Here is a 20001-nt window from a genome sequence, read left to right as displayed (position 1 = left end):
GGGTCCACCTTTCTTAGATTTCAAATGTACATTTACAACAAAGGAATTAAAGGAATTAATCCATGAAGAAGAAAACCATGGGATTCAAGAATATTTAGAAAATTTAACACCGACTGAAGCTACAGATTACTCACTCTGGAAAGCCATGAAAAATCTCAAACGGCCCCAACAGCATAACCCACCAATCAAAGATGAGGCAAACACCTGGGCTAGGAACGACAACGAAAAAGCTGATCTTTTTGGCAAGCACCTTCAAAAAGTATTCACGCCATACGCTTCTACAGTATCTACAGAGAAAGAAACAGAACTAACCAGATTCCTAACAGCACCGTTTCAAATGGATCTGCCCCACACGAAATTTACAGTCAACCAAGTAAAACAAACAATAAATGAAGTGAACATCAAAAAAGCCCCTGGATTTGACCTAATCTCTGGCAAGATTCTAAAAGAAGTCTCGGATAAGTGCATAAAACTAATAACCTTTATATTTAATGCAATCCTGCGCCTAAACTACTACCCTACTTCATGGAAAGGGGCACAAATCCTAATGATCCTTAAACCCGGAAAAAGACCGGAAAATGCATCGTCATACCGGTCTATAAGCCTTTTGCCTATGATTAGTAAAGGCTTTGAAAAAATGTACGTAAAAAGGTTAAAAACGATAATAGACGAACATAAAATAATTCCAGAACATCAATTCGGTTTCCCAGGCAAACACGGAACCATAGAAAAAGTGCATAGGCTAGTCAACCAAATAAACAAGGATTTTAACGCAAAAAGATACTGTTCTGCTGCTTTCCTTGACACATCTCAGGCTTTTGACAAGGTATGGCACATATGACTACAAATAAAATTAAATAAGCTCCTACCCTATCCTCACTGCCAGCTGTTAAAATCCTACATAGAAAATAGACACTTCCTGGTGAAGCACGGTACCGAGCACACTAAGATATATCCTATTCAATCAGGCATCCCACAAGGCAGCGTTCTCGGCCCAATTCTATATATTTTATACACAGAGGACATTCCAACATCTAGTACAACTACTGTTGCAATGTATGCAGATGACAGTGCTATACAGGCATCCCACACAGATCCATCAACAGCATCAAGAAATCTTCAATCAAACCTAAATCGAATTCAGCAATGGATGAAAGTATGGCATCAAAACTAATGGAACTAAATCAACACATGTTACATTCACGCTACGTAGAGAAACATGCCCCCTGTATATATTGATAATTGTCTAATTCCTCAATCCGAGGACGCTAAATATCTTGGCATGCACTTGGATCGACGTCTAACTTGGAAAAAACATATTTTTAACAAACGAAAACAGCTTGGACTTAAATTGAGAAATAATATGTATTGGCTCAGTGGACACAATTCAAAACTATCTTTGGATAACAAAATTTTACTCTACAAGTCCATCCTCAAGCCCATATGGACTTATGGGATTCAGCTATGAGGCACTGCTAGCGTCGCCAATACAAACATCTTACAGAGATTCAAAAACAAGGTGCTGCTTGCCATAATCAATGCGCCATACTATGTATCCAACGAGGTGATTCAACACGACATCCCCCTAGAATCCGTGAAAGAAGCCATACAACGTTTTAGTGTTAAATACTGTGAACGAGTGCTAGTGCATCCTAATGCGTTTGCTCGACAACTAAATGTGCAGGACGTCTTTGAAGTGCGTAGACTAAAACGGCAATTGCCGTCCGATTTGTCCAACTGAACATAATAAGTGTATCCAAACTAATAAAATTTTAATTCTAGAATTGTAAAGAGGTTACTCACTGGAGTAACTCTCTACATGTCTGAATTTTTTACCATAAAAAATGTTTAATGCACAATGGGCAGATTGTTGTACTCAATGGAGTTAATAAAAAAAAATTTGATCAGGATTTAATAAAACACTACTTTGATCATTTATACATTAACTATATTTGATCTTTATTTAGTTATTACCTATATAAATATATTTTCAATAGTGGTTTAGGGCGATTAATGTATTTATTATTTAATATTATTATTTGGGGCCCTGGCGTAAATTTCAACATCGTAATGTAGGGGTCCTCCTTTCTTAGATGTCAAATGTACATTTACGAAATCGTGACCAACTCCACCAACTGTAATTTCAGCAACAGATTCAACGCTTGGGTCATCAGAGCTGAGAGCTTGAACGCAGTAAATAACTTTTGAAGGATCTCCTAAGTATTCAACCTGGAAATAATAGGTATAAGTATTGTTATATAATTTTTATGGGAAAAATTTAGAAAAATAATTTATGGCAGAGACCACGAGATCATAGATTTTCATCGCCCTGTATATGACCAAAAATTGTAAATAGTATAATTTAGTTAGCAAACAGTGTTTTGCGGAAAGTGAAAATCGTTAGTGGTTTGTTAATGGTTCTCTGAACGGACTTATACAATTATGCGGTAGGATTAGAAAGTACATTTATTTCGCTTAGAAGTGAACAATAGGACGTTTACAAATGCTTCTTAGAAGGAGAGACGATAACACAATGATTGAGTTTTAGAATATAAGGTTTTTTGTTTAGCATGTAGAAAAACAAGAGTAATTTTGGTGTCTCCTGGAATTTCATAAAACGGAAAAGTTGTATACAAAAATAATCTGTTCTTAAGAAATGAAAGTATGGATGTAATGTGTAGAGAGGATGTTTTGTGATTGGCGAGAAAGACGTATGGAGGGGAAGAGAGTGATGAGTCTGCGTTTGAAAAGGAAAAAGTTTCACTGTGTAATGAATACCTGGAGAGAGCAGTCCATTTTTTGAAAAGTAAGAAGTCGGAGTAAAGTGGTGAAAAATTGGCGTCCGTGTAGGCAAAATCGTGTTGAAACGAAATCATTGATCGAGTTGAGAAGTTAAATCTCCTTGTGTCCGAAGAGATTCCTGTTCTGTCTGGAACGAGTAGCCGGTTGATACCAATTTGCACAAGATATCGAGCAGAGAGAAAACTGAAGAGAGATTTCGAGCGAGTGCTGTGGTTTGTTTGTGAAGCAGTTTGGACGAGAAGGATCGTTCGCAGCATCCTAGGAGCACGTGTGGGAGATCGAGGACTACACAATCCATGAGAAGAAGTAAAGAAGAGGAAAAAGGTTAGTCAGATCATTTGTGAAACGGAGAGAGTTGTTTTATATCACATACCATATTTGTTTATTTTTTATTGAACAGTTCGATAGCATAATTTAGTCATTCCTAAATTCAAAGAAGAAATAAGTAATCTATTCAAAAGGAGAAAATTTAAAAAAAAATTTATATAATAGTAAGAACAGTCTAACGAATTATTTAAATGAAAATATTGTTAAAAAAGGAGATAGCAGAATTAAAGCTTAATTTATTAGATAAGAAATAGTTGCAACAAAATTGAGTTTTAGCATACATTTAAATCTTATATTTATGGTATATTGGATAAATAAATAATATTTATAGAATCTACATGCCATTGAGTATTTTTATATTCCCTGTTTTGTCCTGGATGAATTAAGCAACTAGAGACACTAGAAGCCACAAACCAAAGGTAATGCTTTAAAATAAATTAGCCCTGAGAATAAATTTTATTGGAAAGTTTAATTTAATTTTGGTTTGGTTTTCCATAAGTAGTAATTTAAATAATTAATTAATTAATTAATCAAAATAAGAATATGCTGATCAATCTCACAACAGAGATAGTCTGGGCTGATTATCGGAGAATAGGCCATTTTTGGGAAAAGTTATTTACCAGCAATTTTATTGCTGGAATCGAATTATAAGATCCTATATATTAATAATATAGGTATGCAAAGTCCTCAGATAGTGTGCTACTTTTTTTATAAACAAAATGGCGCCCGAAAATCGTGTTTTTTTCAAATATTCCTCTATAACTCCGAAGATTTTAACTTTACAACAAAAACACCCAAATAAAAATTTACCGTGATTAAATTCTGCATAGAGACGTGTTTTTTCCGATCTGCTCCGACGAAAATTTTCCTCGGAAAATGCGGGTTTTCCCAACAAAATCTTTAATTTTCAAATAAAGTTTTAGATAAGTAATTATTTACCAATAATTAAATAATTTGGTGACTTAAAAGCCTTCTTGGTTTAGATTATAGTTCCAGAAGCTGGTGAAAATTAAACGAATATTTTAGCAACAATTCAATTGTTAATTAATAATTTACGGTCGCAATAATAACCAAAATAATTAAGATACACTGATCAAACTTTGAAATCTTATAAAGATGAGATGCCTATTTAACATGTTGTCGACAATATATCAATTTTTTATTTTTTTGCATAATCTTTAAATGTTTAAAAATAATAGATATAAACAAATTAACGTTTCTCAGAAAGTTTTTATTATATTATAATTTTAAAAAATAGCTAAAATGCGCATTTCAGATATCTTGAAAATGAATGCTTTAAAACTTTTTTGTAAGCATTTTAAAAAAAGTTATGAAACAGCAAAGTAAACATACGATTACTAAGGTGTTTATAATTCTTTTTAATTCTTTCAAAGCGTAGAAGTGAGTTTAAAGTACAAGCTAATTATTTATAAAAAAATATCGATTAGCAGTTGAACGGTTACATTGTAATTAAAGATTATAAATATATTTTTTTGTAATTTACACGCGCGAAAGTAGAATAATACATTACCGTAGCTACCCGCCCACATACACAACTCGCGCGAGTTTATAGTCCTGTCGCCAGGGGGGGTACAACGGCCTCGTTAATTCAGATGGACTTACTCAAGTTTTTTTTATGTATTTTGACCCGTAGAACACGAATTTTTTGGGTAACAGTTGATCCGGATGTCGATAAGATTGTTATAGACCAAGAACTTGAGGAATCAAATAACAGCGATTTTTGGCAAAACAAAACAATATTTTGTATTTTTTGGGCCATTTTAAGTAAAAAATATTTCTACAAGTTTTTTCGTAGGATGCACAGTTTTCGAGATAAACGCGGTTGAACTTTAAAAAAATCGAAAAATTGCAATTTTTGAACCCGAATAACTTTTGATTAAAAAATAAAATAGCAAGTCTGCTTACCGCATTTGAAAGTTTAAGTCAAATTATATCGGTTTTGATTATTTGCATTGGTAAAAATTTATTTTTTTATTGTTTAACAAAGCTATAAACACGTAGGGTTTCCCGTGCTTTTACATGCGTTTTAACGCATGTAACGTAGAAATAGTCTTGATTGCACTAGTACCTATTCTACCTACTCGTTCGATTTTAAATGAGAAATCATAGAAACATCACTCACGCACTAGTTGTTTGTAGCTTTGTTTAGCAATAACACAATAAATTTTTAGCAATGCAAATAATCAAAACCGACATAATTTGACTTGAACTTTCAAAGGCGCTAAGCAGAATTGCTATTTTATTTTTTAATCAAAAGTTATTCGGGTTTAAAAATTGCAGTTTTTCGATTTTTTGAAAGTTCAACCGCGTTTATCTCGAAAACTGTGCATCCTACTAAAAAACTTGTAGAAATATTTTTTGCTTAAAATGACCCAAAAAATACAAAATATTGTTTTGTTTTGCCAAAAATCGCTGTTATTTGATTCCTCAAGTTCTTGGTCTATAACAATCTTATCGACATCCGGATCAACTGTTACCCAAAAAATTCGTGTTCTACGGGTCAAAATACATAAAAAAAATTTGGGTAAGTCCATCTGAATTAACGAGGCCGTTGTACCCCCCCTGGCGACAGGACTATTAAGCGTGTCAGTCGCTTCGAGTGAACATTTTATCTCCGGCTCTGTATCAAGCCTACTTTTGCGCTAAAAATTACAAAAAAAAGTATTTTTAATCTTTGATTAAAATATAACCATTGCACTAATTTTTGACATTCTTTGTGAGTAATTAGATTGTACCATAGACTCACTTTTAAGCTTTGAAACAATTAAAACAAATTATAAACAATGGAGAAATCGTATATTTATTTTGCTGTTTCATAACTTTTTTGCAAATGGTTGGAAAATTTTTTTAAAACATTCATTTTCAAGACCTATGAAATACGCATTTTAAGTATTTTTTAAAATTAGAATATAATAAACAATTTCTAAGAAATGTTAATTTGTTTATAACAATTTTTTTAAACATTTAAAGATTATGCAAAAAAATGAAAAATTTATATTTTGTCGACAAAATATTAAATAGGCATCACACCTTTATAATCTTTCTAAGTTTGATCAATGTCTCATGATTATTTTGGTTGTTATTGCGACTGTAAATTGTTAATTAACAATTGAATTGTTGCTAAAATATTCGTTTCATTTTCACGGGCTTCTGAATTTATAATATATACCAAGAAAGCTTTTATCTCACCAAGCTATATAATTATTAATAAATAATTACTGGCCCAAAAAATTTATTTGAAAATTCGAGATTTTGTTGGGAAAACCCACATTTTCCGAGCCAATTTGTCGGCGCCATTTTGTTTATAAAAAAAGTAGCACACTATCTGTGGACTTTGCTTACCTACATTAATAATATATAGGATCTTATAATTCTATTAAAGCAATAAAATGGCTAGTAAATAACCTTTCTTTGTACTTTACTAATTAGACCAGCGTATTATAACTATTTGTTTTCAAAATTTAAAGATTATGCAAAAAAAGAAGAATTTATATTTTGTCGATAAAATATTAAATAAGCATCTCATCTTTATAATCTTTATAAGTTTGATCAATGTATCATGATTATTTTGGTTATTATTGCGATCGTAAATTGTTAATTAACAATTGAATTGTTGCTAAAATATTCGTTTAATTTTCACCGGCTTCTGGAATTACAATATATACCAAGAAAGCTTTAATGTCACTAAGTTATTTAATTATTGATTAATAATTACTTACCTAAAACTTTATTTGAAAATTAGAGTTTTTGTTAGGAAAACCCACATTTTCCTAGGAAAATTATCATCGGAGCAAATAGTGAAAAACATATCTCTATGCAGAATTTAATTGTGGTGAATTTTTATTTGGGTGTTTTTGTTGTAAAGTTAAAATCTTCGGAGTTATAGAGCAATAATGGCAAAAAATACGATTTGACGGCGCCATTTTGTTTATAAAAAAAAAAGCACACTATCTGCGGACTTTGCATACCTATATTATTAATATATAGGATCTTATAATTCGATTCCAGCAATAAAATTGCTGGTAAATAACTTTTCCATGAATTTTGCTAATTAGCCCAGAGTAAGAGTAAATACAGAGCATAACAGTATATTATAATCAAATGATAAATATGTAAAAAATATAAATTAATATATTTATCTAATGCCTTTGTCAGGTGACCTGACATAACTAAGGACGAAATTGAACACGCAATAAGACTAGCAAAGGCCAGAAAACGAGGGGACCACATGAAATACCGAGTGAAATAATAAAGCTTTTCGAAAGCTCAAGTAAAAGACCTCTAGAATAGAATAGAAATATGCTTTATTGTCACTGAAAATTACACAATTTTATGGACAAAGCTTAACATAGAGTCACAAAAAAATAACAATAACAAATACAATTTTCTGAAATTAGATAAATCGTCAATAGAAAAAAATATAAGTTAAAAAAGTGAAGCAAAAAACAAAACCAATATATTTCAAAATTAATATAAATTGCAAATTGAACATACAACATATAATAAAATACAAACAGGAACTAATAAGTTTAAGCTACTGTAAGTGACACCCAAATAAAGATAAATATACTTTTTCTACAACTGTGTTAAAAATACAATTTTTAGCACTCCATACGAGCGTTAAAAATGCTACTTTAAGGCACTAGTGCTTTAAATTTTTTTTTAATTTAGTGCAGTTCGTATTGACCGTATATGCAATTTTGATGTAATGTCAAAAAAATATAAAATTGGAATGTCAGTCAAGTGCAAGTAAAAGTTTTTGTAGATATTGTCCTGTAATTACGTTTGTAGAAAAAATATTGTATGATATGCGTGTTAAAAAGTACATTTTTAAGGCACTCATGTGAACTGCAGAACTCGCTATCGCTTATTCTGCAAACTTTCACATGCGTGCCTTAAACGTGTACTTTTAACACTTATATCATAAATAACTATTAGTTACTTGTACATTAAGTAATTTCTTAGTCATTAAGAAACTCTTCTACTGAATAATAATATTATGTATTATATATTATAATAATATACCATATTATGGTCTTTCAGATAGATGGGCTTTTGTCATTTTACGGAACTTGGGGAAAGATGTTGCAGATTAAAGTTGTAAAGGGAGATGGTTGTATAGTTTTTTTGAGGAATATAATATAGATTTCTTTACTAACTCAGAAGACGGGATCGGTAAATAGACATCAAAAGTTGAATTTCTGGTGGAGTAGTCATGATGAGGCCTTGCTGGAAAGGCATGCAGGTGTTTACGAATTAAGCAAACAGTTTTTAAAATATACAAAGATGGAAGCGCTTTTCTTTAACGAATGTGTTAGAGTTTTTCAATTTTTTTTCATTTCTTGCTTTTTAGTTGATTTTTTTATATGTTTAATTTTAGTCACTTGTAACTGAAAAAAAGCGTTTCTTAAAAATATTTTTTCATATTTTTTTATTTTTTACTTTTTAGTCTTACACTTTTCAAACATTAAAATATATCGTCATGTTTATTAAAATATGTATAAAACATATGATGTACAAACATGAAAAGTAGTCGGAATCGGCAAAAATTTGAAACTTTATTGTTTATTTATGAAGAATAACGTAAACAATTAACGTAAAAAGTGAAATTATGTATAGTTCATATAATTAGCTACAATCTGTAAAAGTTTCAAGATTCTTCATTATAAAAAACAGGAGAATTTAAGCATTTTCCGTTAAAATCGTTTTTTTTTTATTTCAACAATTAATAAACATAATTTTTTTATTGACTATTCGTGTATTGTACCCGCGAATGCATTCGTGACAAAAAGTCAGTCAAACTAACGTCTAAAGGTTTGATGCAAACTATTGGAGTGAAGAAAAGCGTTTAAATAAAAATATATAACGTGCATTAAAGCTCAATATATTATATTACAAGACATTAATAAGACCGATTTTGATATATGGGGCTGAAACGTAGACCTTATCTCAAAATGATGAAAGACTTCTTGGTATTTTTGAGAGAAAATTATTAGAAAGATTTTTGGGGCTTTCAATTAAGATATGCGATGGTGTCGAAGACACACTTTTGGGACAGGTTGTATATTAGTGCACCCAATAGCTTGACATGTAACACTGTTGCCATATCCTCAATTTTTTCATTACATACATTTAGAAAATAGTTTTGAAATACCAATAAAGTATAGTTTTTTTATATTGTTTTTTAATACAAAAGCTCAATTAACTATTTAGATGGGAAGTAAGCCACAATTAAATTGAAAAAAATTATTTTATTAACTTTTCGACGTCCAAATCGGGTGTCGTTGTACAAAATACTACTAAATTAAACAAAAATGTTGTTGCTTAGTAAAAAATTCTAATAATTTATTTAATCTGACTCATTTATATCGGCAATTCAGACATATATTATACGTTTTAAAGTCGAATACTTTAAAATGATATTGCCAATATTTATGAGTTGCGTTCCTGGGATATAAATGAATCTGAATATATAATATCGTCGGTATACTGCGAAAACCAGGTAAATGCCGAAATACCGAAAGAGAGAAAAAACGTTTTTAAAGTTTAGTGTTTTATTTTGAATTAAGAGGACAACTTGTGTTTGATATTCGGTATTCCAGTGAAACATGCATATATCAGAAATGATATTCTATCATTAGTTTGAAAAAGTTAAGACACCTAGATGATTAAACCTAAATTTAAGATGGAGATGCGGTCACTTACCTGGTTTTACCTGTAAATCTAAATTAATCAGTTACCCTTAAAATACCACATTTATAACAAATATAATAAACCAAATATAATATTTTGTAGTTTTGTGATCGGAATATGAGGCTTTAACTAGTTAATAGCAATGTTTTTAAGCGATTAGTCGATAATTATAACATTTAACTGGTTTTCCCTGAACATTTTATTCAGAGCTGTTTGTAGTTATATGGATATTATTTACATAAATGATAGGCAGTTTTATAGAAAAAACATTATTTTGAACGTGTTATAGATACAAGAAAATAATATTACTATGCGTATTACTCGTCAGATTAGTCACTGAAAGCAGGATCTGACAAGATGCCATTGGCATCGTAAAATACTATACCTCCTGATATATTCCTCCGGTATCAATCCCTTATCAAATAGCTGCAACAAATCTCTGTTTTTTGCTATGCTAGATGGCAAGTTTTTATCGACTAACATAAGCATGCTTATGTTAGTTGATAACCCAGCTTGCTTTTTTCTTGTTGACTGCCGTGCAGTATCAATAAGGAAATGAGGCTTGGTGACGAGTCATAATTGAAATGGGTTCTGTTTGTCCATTCTTTCACGAATCTCATCTTTTTATCTTTAACCACATTATTTTTTCGCCGTTTTGGTCTTTTGTTCGGTTTTTAATTAGAGTGTGTGACAATTTTTTTAAATCATAAAAGTCGTAGCACCTATTTAAAATTACACTTGTATGGTTCTATACATACTTTTCTATCACTGACCTTGACATTTTTAGTTTCCCTTGCATTTTGAAAAAACAGACAAGTAATCTGGCATACCATAAAGAGACCTGATTTCTAGCGGTTTAGATGGTGCTATGTATAGAGTCAACTTCCATACAAGAATGTCCCGACTCTAAAAATTTATGTTACGATACTGTCCTCCGCAGGTATAAGAAAATACACTTATTTCACTTGCTTACATATTCTGGGACACATTTTGATAAGTAGTTGAGTATAATGCTTTCTATTTCAGAACTTCCTAGTCTACCGTTAATTTCTGACCAGGCAAAACGGTAAGCTACATTTGGTAATGCGGCTTCATTTACACACAAATTGTAGACCCATAATTTTCGGGAAGAATATATGAATTGTCCAGTTAATCTGGAATCTGTAGTATAGCCTGTAGATCGAAGGTGATTGAAACAAAATTCCGTTGTTGATTAGAGCTCTTCTTATCATTTTGTTTTTCGAGATTCCATACTTTTTTTTTTCTGATGTTGTCTGTAACTGTTTTCTAAATCCGGTTTCTTATTTGGATTAGCCATATCATAATATAATAGGGCTAATAAATATTATTTATTACAAACTAAACATTGATCTTATTTAGGACAAAAAAGCTTAAATTATAGTCGTTAGAAAATATTCTTCGGTATGTAATTTCGCTAATACCTTGCGGTTTCTTCAGCTGACAATCATTTATATAAAGAAAGTTGATACATTTTCCTTATACTCAAATTTTTGTCCAAATATCTACGCTTCGAACTTTGGCGAATATAATGTGGGACCATGGTTGGAAAAGACTCAATATGAGCCTTCAAAATTGTTCGGTTTTCATTGCTTGTTTTATTTGGCAGTATATGCTTGCCTCTTTTGCCCGTATCTGCATAACAACATAGAATATCAATTTTTCTTACAAAATTTTGCAGTAGGGACGCTGATATACAAAGTGTCTTACAATAAACTTCTCACATACCATGTACTCTGTACCTCTTGACCATTTAAAGAAACATAGTCAATACTATCGATTTTACCAGTCGATATGAATGAAAAATTTTAATAAAATATACATGTAAAATGTATTAAAGATATTTATCACCTTTTTACTGAATATGGTATACAGCAGTAGAAATATATTGTTGTCCGGCAAAATAATATATGTGCTCTTACTTGGTTTTACATGCAACAGAACTTTAATTTTGTGGAAGTAAGTAGCGATATATTGTTTTACTTGAAAATGAAAACTTGGTTATGTGTAACTTATTTGTTTATCACACAAATTATCTGCTGAATGGTAAGTCGTATCATTTACTGGGTTTTACCTGTATGTAGAGCGTAAAAAGCTGAGAATTTTGGTATACTTAACTCAATATTTTGAAATTTGTCATTTACCTGGTTTTCGCAGTATAATGACGATATATTCTGAATTTCCGATATAAATGAGTCAGATTAAATAAATTATTACAAGAATTTTTTACTAAGCAACAACATTTTTGTTTAATTTAGTAGTATTTTGTAGTTTGACAACGGTACCCGATTTGGGCGTCGAAACGTTAATAAAATTATTGTTTTCAATTTAAGTGTGGCTTATTTCCCATCTAAATAGTTAATTATAAAAATGCCACAAGGAAATAGCTTCAGAACAACAAAAGCTCCAAAGAGGCATTTTAATTATAAAAAAAGTAGATAAATAGATAAATCAAACAGATGAATGATTATAATAAATTCAAAAATAGTTTTGAAACACCAATAAAGTAAAGTTTTTTAATACAAAAAGCTCAAAAGAGGCATTTTAAATCAAAGTAATTAAAAATGTTATAAAGAAGAAGATCAACTGATAAAACTTTGAGGATATAGCAACGGTGTTACATGTCAAGCTATTGGGTGCACTAATATACAACCTGTCCCAATTTTGAACTATATCAGTTATACATCAATCCAGTTATTGTGAAATTCGTCAATGTGCAGAGACTTAGATGGGCTGTCTAAGGGATGTTAGATCACAAATACACGAAGAAATTAACACTTTCAAGACAAGAGGGAACAACAAGTAGAGGACCACGAAGAAGATGGATTGATGATGTGGAAGAAGACCTAAGGAATCTAAGGGTCAGAATATGGATGGAAGTTGCCAGGAATCGACAGGACAGGAGTGGCGACTTCGTTGCGAGCAGGGCAAGATTCACAACTGATTGTCCAGCCACTTATGATACTCTGGGCTAATTAGCAAAATACAAAGAAAAGTTATTTACCAGCAATTTTATTGCTGAAATCGAATCTTATGACTGTATCTATTAATAATATAGGTATGCAAAATCCGCAGATAGTGTGCTACTTTTTTTATAAACAAAATGGCACCCAAAAATCGTGTTTTTTTCAATTTTTGCTCTATAACTCCAAAGATTTTGACTTTACATCAAAAACACTCAAATAAAAATTCACCGTAATTAAATTCTGCAGAGACACGTGCTTTTCCCGATTTACTTCGATGAAAATTTTCCCTGGAAAATGCGGGGTTTTCCAACAAAATCTTTAATTTTCAACTAAAATTTTAGATAATAATTAAATAACTTGGTAACATAAAGCCCTGTTTAGCAACAATTGAATTGTTAATTAAAAATTTACGGTCGCCATAATAACCACAATAATTATGATACATAAGAACAATTATGATTTTTGTATAAAAAGATATTGTGCCTATGTAATATACTTTACAGAATTGAAATTGGACTATTTAAGCCGCCTCAGGAATATTTTAAAATTATAAACAATTTTTTGGCTTATAACCAAATAGAATATTTTGGGAAATATTAAATAAATCATGAAAACGGTATTGGAAAAAAAGCGGCAGGACGCTTCTTTCAAAAGAAAAAACTTTTAATTGTGATGAGTGGTTCCTGAGATACAACCGGTCAAAGTTGACCGGCATTTACGGCAAAGATATAAACAATAGGATCATAATTTTTGAACCATCACCTTTTCATTTTGTCCTTTTTCTCCACATCATCATCATCATCATGCAACCTCTTCGGTCGACTGCTGGACATAGGTCTCTCCCATTATTCGCCACTCTTCACGGTTCTGTGCTTCTTGTTGCCATTTCTTGAATATTCGGTTAATGTCGTCCATCCAGCGTGTTAGTGGTCGTGCTCTGCTGAGTTTGTCTTCTCTTGAGCGCCAGTCAATTAGTTTTCTGGTCCATCTTGAGTCTTTCAGTCGCGCTATGTGACCTGCCAATTCCATTTCAGCTTGGCTATACGTTCAACGACATCAGTGATACCTGTTCTTTTCCTTAAGTCTTGGTTCCTTATTTTGTCTTCTTTTTGTCACGCCGAGAATTAATCTTTCCGTACGCCTTTGTGCCACTCGCATTTTTACTGCTTTTTTTTGTGAGCGTGAGAGTTTCTGCTCCGTATGTCATAATAGGAAGAACGCATTGGTCAAATGCCGTTTCATAGCTGTCGGGATGTTGCTCTTAAAGATGTCTCTCTCCACACGAATTTCACACCAATTTTCATATGTTTAAAATAGTCATAACATATATTATTATAATAAAAACTATCGATATTACAAGTGAAAATTGCCAAAAATAGCAAAATTCCAATCAAAAATTAGGTTGAAGAAAATGTAATCTCAAAGTTCAAAATCGGTAGACGTTAAAAAAATGCATTTTCTCGGCTTCCCATGGAGCAATTTTTTTCATTCTTTTTTTGTTCCCAAGTATCTGAAGTAGAGCCATCTAACTAACGCATTAATTAATGTCAAGCTTGCTTTTGTTTTGTTATAATAGACTAATTTATTTATAAGAAAAGAAAACTACATATTTTTTCCAGTTGTAGACTTTTTTTAGGTAAACTTACTACAAGTGTACCTTTTAATGTTAAAAACACAAATATTCTCATTTGAAAGCTGTATAATTATTTAAACAATCTTTATTTAAACAAATTAAAAAAATTTTGTTATAATAAATAAATTAATTTATTATAACAAAACAAAAGCAACTTTGACATATAATAATGCGTTAGTTAGAAGGCTCTACTCGAGATACTAGGAAACAAAAAAAGAATGAAGAAAATTGCTCCATGAGAAGCCGAGAAAATACATTTTTTTAACGTCTACCGATTTTGAACTTTGAGATAACATTTTCTGCAACCTAATTTTTGATTAGAATTTTGCTATTTTTGGCAATTTTTAGTCGTAATATCGATAGTTTTTATTATAATAATATATGTTATAAGTATTTTAAAGATATGAAAATTGGTTTGGAGAAAGAAGACAAAAATAAAAAGGTGATGGTTCGACAATTATTATCCTATTGTTTATATCTATGCCGTAAATGCCAGTCAACTTTGACCGGTTGTATCTCAGGAACCACTAATCACAATTAAACGTTTTTTTTAAAGAAGGGTTCTGTCGCTTTTTTTTCAATACCGTTTTCATGATTTAATTGAATTTAATATTTCCCGAGATATTCTATTTGTTTATAAGCCAAAAAATTGTTTATAATTTTAAAATATTCCTGAGGCCGCTTAAATAGTCCAATTTTAATTCTGTGAGGTACATTAGACAGGTACAGTGTCTTTTTATACAAAAATCATAGTTGTTCTTATGTATCATAATTATTGTGGTTATTATAGCAACCGTGAATTTGTAATTAACAATTCAATTGTTGCTAAACTGTTCATTCAATTTCCATCGGCTTCTGGAGTTATAATCTACACGAAAAGAGCTTTTATATTATATATATATATATATATATATATATATATATATATATATATATATATATATATATATATATATATATATATATATATATACATTAGCACTTCGAGCCAAGCAGGCTCATGGCTTGGTTTATAATCTTCCTCCATTCTTGCTTGTTCTTCGCTTTTTCTTTCCAATTGGTTGCATTGAGATACTTCAGGTCATCATTAACTTCATGGCTCCATCTGGTCCTAGGTCTTCCTTTTCTCTTTTTACCACCTATTGTAGCGCTTAACATGATTTTAGGCATTCTAACTTGGGCCATTCTTTGGACATGTCCTAACCATCTAAGTCTTTGTGATCTTACAACTGCAATTATATTAGGCTCCTTATACAATTCTTCTAACTCCTTGTTTGTTCTTCGTGTCCACTGATTGTTGATTATTTTTCCCCCAAATATCCTTCTAAGTATTTTTCTTTCCCATACTTGTAACATTGATTGCTCGGTTTTTGTCATAGTCCAAGTTTCTGAGGCATACGTAACTATTGGTCGTATCACAGTTTTATACGTTCTTAATTTAGCTGCTTTGGATATATTTTTGCTTCTGAGTATTTTATTGAGTGCATATATGCAACGATTCCCTTAATTTTATTTTACCAAGTTATTTAATTATTGATAAACAATTACTTATCTAAAATTTTAGTTGAAGAAAATTTTCATCGAAGTAAATCGGAAAAAGCACGTCTCTATGCAGAATTTAATTACGGTGAATTTTTATTTGAGTGTTTTTGGTGTAAAGTTAAAATCTTTGGAGTTATAGAGCAAAAATTGAAAAAAAACACGATTTTCGGGCGCCATTTTGTTTATAAAAAAGTAGCACACTATCTGCGGACTTTGCATACCTATATTATTAGTATATACAATCATAAGATTCGATTCCAGCAATAAAATTGCTGGTAAATAACTTTTACCAAAAATGGCCTATTCTCCGATAATTTGCCCAGACTATAATGATAATGGTAATATAGATTTAGAAGAATTTAGCAAATATCCAATAATGACACAGTTAATTCAGTAGAGATTTTTAAATACTTACATCAGCCTGTTTGGTAACAAATGGAAAACCACCCTTATTTACTTGCTCTTGGCGGACCAATTCGTCTCTTGAGACATTCTCACATTCTCCATCGGTAACTTGGAAAGCTGGACCTGGACCTGTCAGAACAGGTACGGTCAGGCCGATGGCGAAGATGGCGCAGAAGACTGAAGCTACCAATAAAGTATTCATTTTGGTGAATTCGAAAGGCTTCTCTAATAAACGATTTTTTCGCTTTTATACCCCGAAGATTATAAGTGGTTTGTGGATAAGATTAACTTGCTATTTCAAGACAAGAATTAACCTATCTTAAGATACGTCAAATCTCTTATATTAAGTAATAAATGGGAATATATACCTACTATAATCTCTTTACAGTTTGACAATACGTACTTGACCTCTCTACATAATACGTAGGATTTAAATAGATCACAATTCAACTGAAGGTGTCTTGGACAGGGTTTCATATCTTTTATTTTATAATTAGATATGATATTAAAGAGAGTAAAGGTTTTTTATTTATGATGAATAGTAGTATGATAGAATTGATTCAAAAAATGACATAACCCAGACATCCAAAGTGAAAGATATCCTCCAACACCAAATTGTTCTATATGGTCCATATAATGTTCAGAAAAAAGTCACACCTTTTTGAGCGTCGGGTTTGGGGGGAGAGGGGGGAGAAGTCGGTGAATTCGTAGTTTTTTATTTATATTTCTAAAACTATGAAGTTTAGCATGAACAACCCTCTATACAAAAATGTTCTACATTAAATTTGAAATAAAAAAGGCCCTATACAAAATGCTTCTAAACTGAACGGTTCCAAAATTACGGAGGTAGTATAGTATAATTGGTCCAAAAAAAGGCCTAACCCAAACATCCAAAGTAAAAGTTTTCCTCCAACACCAAATTGTTCTATATGGTCCACATATTGTTCAGTAAAAAGGTACACCATTTTGAGCGTCCGGTTTGGGGGGGGGGGGAGATGGGGGAGAAGTCGGTAAAGTAGTAGTTTCTCTACGTTTTTCGTCAAAATTTCTAAAACTATGTTTAAGCGTAAACAATGTTCTATACAAAAACGTTCTACATACAATTTAAAACAAAAATGGTCCTATTCATAATTGCTATAAAAATCAACGGTTCCAGAGTTACGGAGGGTGAAATGTGGAGGTTTTCGATACTTTTTATATTTTTTGGGCACTTGATGATGATTTTGGGTGGTGAGGTTGACGTTTCTTCAAGGGCTTATCACTAATATACCATCGGCCACTGAAATAGCAAATCATGTTAAAAAAAATTTCCTTCAATCAGTAAAGATATTATAAATTGCCTGAAAAATATAAAAAGTATCGAAAACCTCCACTTTTCACCCTCCGTAACTATTAGTCTGGGCTGATTATCGGAGAATAGGCCATTTTTGGGAAAAGTTATTTACCAGCAATTTTATTGTTGGAATCGAATTATAAGATCGTATATATTAATAATATAGGTATGCAAAGTCCTCAGATAGTGTGCTACTTTTTTTATAAACAAAATGGCGCACGAAAATCGTGTTTTTTTCAATTATTGCTCTATAACTCCGAAGATTTTAACTTTACAACAAAAATACTAAAATAAAAATTCACCGTGATTAAATTCTGCATAGAGTCGCTTTTCTCCCGATCTGCTCCGACAAAAATTTTCCTCGGAAAATGCGGGTTTTCCCAACAAAATCTTTAATTTTCAAATAAAGTTTTAGATAAGTAATTATCTACCAATAATTAAATAATTTGGTGACTTAAAAGCCTTTTTGGTTTAGATTTTAGTTACAGAAGCTGATGAAAATTAAACGAATATTTTAGCAACAATTCAATTGTTAATTAATAATTTACGGTCGTAATAATAACCAAAATAATTATGATACACTGATCAAGCTTTGACATCTTATAAAGATGAGATGCGTATTTAATATTTTGTCGACAAAATATGAATTTTTTATTTTTTTGCATAATCTTTAAATGTTTAAAAAAAATAGTTATAAACAAATTAACGTTTCTCAGAAAGTTTTTATTATATTATAATTTTAAAAAATAGCTAAAATGCGCATTTTAAATATCTTTAAAACAGCGTTTCTCAACGTTTTACCATTTGTGCCCCAATTTTCCATAATTATTTTCACCGCGCCCCCCCCTCGTTCAATAACAATATATCTATGCAATAATAATATACCTTGAGCAGCATGAAACCTAATAAACTAAAAAGACATTGGGAAACGCTTCATAGTGAGTACATTAACAAACCCCGAGAATTCTTTGAGTTAAAATTAAAATGGCGTGAAAAGCAAAAATTAGTTTTAATGAAAACTTTGACTGTGAATGAAATAGCTTTACTTGCCTGTTATAAAGTCTGATATTAAATAGCCAGATCTAAAAAGCCTAACACTATTGGTGAAGATCTTATATTACCAACTGCAATCAAAATTGTAGAAACTGTGTTTGGAGATAATTTTGCTAAAAAATTGGAGTTTATACCTCTATCAAATGATACTGTTTCCCGCTGAATTGGTGATATAGCTGAATATGTACAGGATCAGCTAATCAGGAAGTTGCGTGAAAAGCCGTTTTCGATTCAGCTTGATGAGGCAACAGTAGCAATAAATATGCTCATTTTATTGCCTACGTTCGATTTTGTGATGGCAGATCAGTAGCAGAACTACTTTTCTGCAAACCAATAGAATTGATAGCAAAGTCGCTTGCATTATTTGCTATGTTAAATGATTATATAAATGAAGCAAAAATAGAGATACTGTATGATCAACAGAGAAGCTCTGGCTTGGATATTGTGCTAACTACGGTTGTAACAATAGTTAATTATCTACATAAAAATGAGACCTTTGAAAACTAGAATCTTTTCTGTACTTTGCAAAGACATGGATGCGGTACATTCAGCATTATTATTTTATTGTGAGGCAAGTTGGTTATTACGTGGGAAATTTTTACAACGTGATTTGAATTAAGACATGGAATCGCCATTTTTCTAGAAGAAGAAAATGGGCCGCAATCCAAGATGTTTCACGATGGTTTATTTTTGATGAAATTGAGTTACTTGGTTGATATATTCGAGAAACTAAATATTTTGAATTTACAACTTCAAGGGGCCAATACACATATATTTGATACGAATGATAAAGTTAACGTTTTCTGTAGAAAATTGAAATTGTGGAGCAGAAATTAAAAGCAAAAAACCTAGAAATATTTGAAAATGTGGATGAATGTTTTAAAACTTACCAGGTTGAAGAACAACACGTGAAAGTTGTTTTTGTAACCATTGAAAATCATTTAGCAATGCTGACAAAAAATTTTGAAAGATACTTTTTTGCCGACGACCAATTAATACGTACCTAATAGTTATGAGTGGGTCGGAAATCCGTTTCAAATTACACCCGAAGAGCTCTCTACTGCAGAAGAAGCAACCTTCATAGACTTCACAGCAAATGCCGAAATCAAGAAACCGTTTAATATTAGATCCCTCTTTGAATTATGGGCAGGGGTAAATTATGAGTTTTCTGCACTGAAAACTAGAGCGTTCCGTATACTATTACCCTT

At 31.3% G+C, this 20001-nt stretch overlaps 1 protein-coding gene across 1 annotated transcript; it reads right to left on the bottom strand.

The window, feature by feature from the left end:
• Window positions 1–1926: 1926 nt before the first annotated feature.
• Window positions 1927–16820, bottom strand: LOC114328379 (uncharacterized). Its single transcript, XM_028277218.2, has 2 exons — window positions 16418–16820; window positions 1927–2229 (listed from the first exon to the last, which is right to left on the bottom strand). Exons 1-2 carry the CDS (start codon window positions 16607–16609, stop codon window positions 2023–2025), a joined length of 399 nt encoding a protein of 132 aa, XP_028133019.2. The 5' UTR covers window positions 16610–16820; the 3' UTR covers window positions 1927–2022.
• Window positions 16821–20001: the final 3181 nt, after the last annotated feature.

The sequence above is a fragment of the Diabrotica virgifera genome, chromosome 6, assembly GCF_917563875.1.
Source record: "Diabrotica virgifera virgifera chromosome 6, PGI_DIABVI_V3a".
Taxonomy (NCBI): domain Eukaryota; kingdom Metazoa; phylum Arthropoda; class Insecta; order Coleoptera; family Chrysomelidae; genus Diabrotica; species Diabrotica virgifera.
This window is presented reverse-complemented; position numbering and strand designations above follow the sequence as displayed.